This window comes from Charadrius vociferus, unplaced genomic scaffold, assembly GCF_000708025.1.
Source record: "Charadrius vociferus isolate BGI_N301 unplaced genomic scaffold, ASM70802v2 scaffold347, whole genome shotgun sequence".
NCBI lineage: Eukaryota > Metazoa > Chordata > Aves > Charadriiformes > Charadriidae > Charadrius > Charadrius vociferus.
Genome location: NW_009649306.1, coordinates 1,305,944 through 1,311,293, shown reverse-complemented (window position 1 = coordinate 1,311,293; position 5,350 = coordinate 1,305,944). Strand labels below are relative to the sequence as shown.

The window sequence follows — 5,350 nt, the reverse complement described above, 5'->3', positions numbered from 1 at the left end:
GGGGTGCGCCCGCTGACGGCGGCGGGGAGGCCCCGGGGCGGGAAGTGAACGGAGCAAGAGTTTCCTCCGGAGAAAGTCGTTGTCGTGCTCCGAACTGGGTGTGATCTCGCGTGGGCGGCTGCGGTACGTGGGTTTGATGCGTTTACCGTTCAGTGATCTTACACCACTATGGTTTTTTGTTTGGTTTTGTTCTTGTTTTTTGTTTTTTTTTTTCCTTTAGGTCATTTTTCTTCACGGATTGGGAGATACCGGGTGTGTATTAAGATCTTTTAAAGGCTTAATAGTGCTGTGTGTTTTAAAAGCATGAACAGTTAAAAGTTACTTCTTATTTTGCCCTTAATTGACTGCGGTGGTTACCAACAGATGAAACTTCTTATATGCTGGAATGATGGTGACAGCTATTTACATAAAATTTCCCTGCATAAGTCCTTAAAGCCTTTTTCTTCTCTCTTTTCAATCACTTACCTAATTTGGTCTGAATGTGCTCCCTCTTTTGTTCTTGAGTCACACTTGGTGGAAAAAAAGGCCTGGGGGTTTCTGATCTTTCGCTTTCCCAAGAGTGGGTTCCTGGTTATTCCTGTGCTTGTCTAAATTTAAAGTTCTCTTTTTTCCGGACTTGTGGATTGCAGGTTTGCCAGTAGGTGCAGTTAGGCCATGTCACATTTCACACTCCTAAGTAGTCACCTAATGTCTACAGATTTCTCTTTCTGAAATACGGTCTTCAGAGTCCCCCCCAAAACCCAAAACAAGCTGTGAAATAACCTGTTTGCTTTGCTCCTGTTATTTCCATGTTTGAGTAGAAATGGAAAGACAGGGAATTTCTGGGAGGCATTCTGGGTGTGGTGTAACATTTCCATTTGAAGCTTGTGTGTACTGACATGTATGTATACATTCAGTAAAGCCATTGAATTAACAAGTTAGGAGTGTCTTGAAACCTTTTTTTGGTAGAAGACTTTATAGGAATTGGCACTTAGATACTGAAAATAAGTAGCGTGAATACTTTTGTTCTGCACCCTTATGGGAGCAATTACATAATATTTTTTTAAAATAATTCCGTTTTGTTACCTGGAACTTTAATGTTGTCTGTAGATTGAAACTTGCAATGTTTAATACATAAACTTTTTCTGAAGAACTGAAAAAAAAAGTCTGATGTCAGAATTGAAACTTGTGTAACTTGGACACTTTATAAGTTAAAAAGAGTCAAGTTCATGCACTTGGCAGTATTCTACTAATGGAGAAGTTTGCTCTCATTTGTTGTGCTGACACATCACCTTGTTTGCATTATCGCTCTTCCTTTTTGCTGGTGGGACACAGCTGAGGCAGCAGTGCTTTCTGCATCTTGGCACCAAATGTTCAGCAAATGGTTGCAGAGTCTTTTGAGTTTTTAGAATTTGAGTTCTTGCAAATAGGGTCGATGTTGGCTTTGGCAAGGAAAAGAAAAAGAAAAAGATTTGCTCTTTAACAGAAATTGTATGCCTTATACAAATGTGGTGTTTCCATTTTGGTGACAAAGCTAACGCACAGTCCTCACGCTTGCAAATGCACTAGGCGTACTGGAATGTATGGATTAGCAAGTCAAAACACCTCTGTGGAAATATGGTGATTAAACTGTATTTTTTCGTCTAGTTCCCTGCAGATTAGATTAGCTAAAACTGCCTTTCACATACTGCCTTTGACATACTGCCATCTTTTTTTCCCCAAAAGCCATAGTAATGACCCAAAAAAGAATCGCCTGAAGAGAGCTAATTAACAATTTTATATTTTCCCACAGTTTAAAAGGACCTGTTGTACTTCACGTGAATTTTTAAATTGCTCACTTCAGTTTACCAACTGTATCTCTCTTACTGTAAGAAGTGTCTAACAGAGGTTATGTTCTTTTTCTCTCTTAGCTCCTATATAAATGGCACTTAAAGATTGGTACATACTTGTCAAAATCTGAACAAAAGGTACAAAATAGAGGATTGTTCTAAGGAGTCTGCATAAATGTGTATATGACGTTGCTTTCCAAATTTGTCAAATTAATCTTTATAGTTGTCTAAAAATTGTCCCCAAATTCTTAGTTAACTATTTTTTCTCAGTCATATTTCTCCTTTCGATTCTTATTTGGCCTTCTGTAATATCACGCGCAATTTGTTAATTGTATATATAAAAGTATTGGTAGCGAGCAGGCTGAGATATACAGCCAGTGTTTCAAATGTCTGTGTGTTTGAAATGTCTTTAACTTTAGGTAGCATTCATTAACTTTTCAGGATGATGTTAAAACTAAACCAAATATGCTTTTATGGCTTGTCTGCTGTTGGTCTGATTAGTTCAGCTGTGTCACTGATAAATTTGTTACAGGTGTTTTCTGCTTAGAATCAACTTTCCAGTATCTAGTTTAGTGTGTGAGTTAGGAGCGCTGAATAATGAGAAAAATCAGGAAATACAGGTACTATTAAGCATTCTAGAAAGTAAGTGTCGGCACAGGCAGTGGTTTTGCGCAGGTTCAGATTTAGGTCCAGCTTGGTTCGTGTCTAGATGAGCTCTGGAGTGAGTCTTTCAGAGCTGTTTATTTCAATTATGCTTTCCAGTTTCCTGGTTTGTAGGAAGCTTGATAAGTCATCTGCTGTGCAGATCTTGTGTTCTGTGCATTCATACAGCACATGCTTGAGATTAAAAAGCTACCTGCAATGTGGAGTGTTGTTCAGGTCTGCCTGAGAGCGTTTGAGCTCAGCTGAGCCGAAATTAATAGGTCTGATAATTTAGGATGTCTCCATGTGAAGCTAGCTTAGATATCAGTTTGCTGCTCTCCCGCATCAAGAAATTTCGTTCAGAAAAAGCAAAGTTGGCTCTGAAAGAAGCTGCCTTAACTCTACAGGAGCAGCAAAGCAGCCTCTAGGCTAGAGCTGCTTGGAAGCAGAATACCTGTGTTCATGTGTTGTAGCACCCAAGTTAATAAACCCATCCAGATACAGAGCAGGTTTTGCCTAGAGCCAAAGTGGTACTTCTGCAGCTGTGCCACAACTGTGGTAGTCAAATTAGATGAAGTGTCCTTGACTGTATATATGCAACAAATATTCAGAGGCAGAACAAACCTTTTAAGTTTAGTGCTGTATTCATAGCATACTGCACTTAATGTAAAAATTTTCTAGAAATGTGTTTATATTGATCTAATTCAGCATATTTCATACTTTCTCTGTGCTGTTGCACCAACATAGAAATAAGAGTTAAGCCAAACCGTAAATGCCATTTAATATGTTTTTTTAACAGGCATGGATGGTCAGAGGCGCTTGCAGGTATCAAAAGCCCCCATGTAAAATACATTTGCCCGCATGCGTAAGTTTGTAACTTTTCTTGTTTTACATTTTTCTGTAGTTCTTTATTAAGGTGCTTCGACAGACAATGAAGTCAAGTGGGATTTGTATGTCTGCACCAAGCTAAAATAATGTTCATGCTATTAAGTATTTTGTTATTTTTAGGAACTGCTCTGTGATTTACTTTGTGGCAAAACTGCATTTTTATTCATACTTTGCTTTTATTACTAATTCAGACTGAAAATATATTTGGAAAGTTTTATGTGCAAAGTTAAATTGTTTTGACTTTGTTTTCAGTGGATTGAGTTGTTTGTTGATTTTTTTCCCCCAAAAGACGTTTGTTAAAAACCGGTCTTAAGAAGGAATATTTTTTTTTATTTTTATCTTACGATTAAATATACTTTGTATCAGGTACATGTACTTGTTAAACTCAGGTGCACATATAGTAGGTGAAATTTCCTTGTCACCTACACCAAGTTTCAAAGATTCACAGGATATTTGTATTTTCAGCAAATAATGCAATTTGAGCTGTCTTTGTGCAATCTGAGAAGTGAAATATTCCCGAGCAGGGTCAGGAGTTAGTAAATAAAGCATTAAGATCTGTCTAGTATTTACTCAATGATAGAATAACTAATTAAATATAATCTTAATTTATTTTAACACAAAATTCAGATTGTCTGTTTCTCCAGTAGTCTTGGGAGACATGGAGCAATGTTTTGGTGTGTTACTGATTACTGGGCTGCGATTTATTTATTTATTTTACTACATGGCTATGCTTTGCTGAGCCATTCAAAAAGAGCTTAGCAGTATCTGCTGTTCTTTTTGCTTGCCCTTTGTCCTCTTTCAGTCTTTCCCCACAGAACTTGTGTTCCTCAATTTCAGTAGGTCAAAATGATAGCCAGATGTGATCCGTGGTATGGTCCATTGACTGTGGTCTTGGTATATCTGAAAAGATGCCATACAGCAGCATAAGGGCGGGAATGAGTCGTGCAATGAAGGCAGGCACTGCTTAAGCAGATTCTGCTGTTGAGAGAAGCATGTGTGGCCAGACTTGTGTCTGCCACAGTGCTCCATTTGGCTGCTTCCTCAGGTTTGCTGATGCTGCTGTGTAAGGTGCCTTCATCCACTGAGCATGTGTATAAAACTGTGATAAATAACTGTTACTTAGAAATAACTAAATGAGGTATGTGTGTGTGTGATATATATCTTACATGTATATGCTATATATGTGTGCACAGACATATATATTTTTATATAAAACAGCCCATTAATGTTTTGCTTGCTTTCCATAGGGTGGTAATTCAGCTCTGAATATTAAATGTGTTTGAGCTGGCAGGTTCTAAGAGAGATTTTCTGAAGAGATGCTACAAAGTAGCTAATGTTAATTATGGTTTAAAAGTAAGACAGAATTAGGGATACCTAATTTCATGACCTAACTGCATCTGCATTATTAATTTCAGTATTTATCTTATGTCAGTGTTGTTCATTCTTATTTCTAGGCCAGTTATGCCAGTTTCTTTGAACATGAACATGGCGATGCCATCATGGTAAGTATTTGTTCAATTGCAGACGATTCTAATCAAAAGATATCTAGGGGTTTGAACTCATTATTCTTAATTAAAAATCATGAACAACCTGAATGGCTAGTTTTAATCAGATCTAACTCCAAAAACCTTTTTGCTTTAGTTCTGTTCTTCTAAAAGGGCTCTCAGAAGTACACTTTAATTCCTTGTGTACCTAAGGTAATGGTTATTCCTCAGGACTAATCTGTATGTCTTAAAGTACAAAACCCACTTCATTTTACAAGTATAGTCTGTATTGTGTGTGAATTCATAGTCAAGAGTTGTAGAGACTTGGAGTGGAGACTTAATTGCTACTAGTGAGTAATATTTGGTGGGTCATTAGGATATCTAGAAACTGTTCTTTAGAACATCCGTTCTGAACAGAAAACAAGAAAAATATGGTAGATTTCAATGGTCTTAAACCAGTCCTCTTCAGGTTCTTTTTTTCCTCAAGTAACTTTTGTTTGGTTTTCCTATATTTCTTCAAACAGTATT

General features: G+C 37.3%; 1 protein-coding gene across 2 annotated transcripts in view; it reads left to right on the top strand.

Moving 5' to 3' along the window:
* The first annotated feature begins 226 nt into the window (after positions 1-226).
* The window catches only part of LYPLA1 (lysophospholipase I), a 9,666-nt gene continuing 4,542 nt past the window's right edge, over positions 227-5,350 (top strand). For both annotated transcript variants that reach the window (XM_009889186.1, XM_009889187.1), the window contains exons 1-3: positions 227-252; positions 3,250-3,315; positions 4,793-4,840. In XM_009889186.1, coding sequence (XP_009887488.1) covers positions 4,800-4,840 — 41 coding nt within the window. In that variant the 5' untranslated portion in view covers positions 227-252; positions 3,250-3,315; positions 4,793-4,799. The remainder of the gene's footprint in view (positions 253-3,249; positions 3,316-4,792; positions 4,841-5,350) is intronic.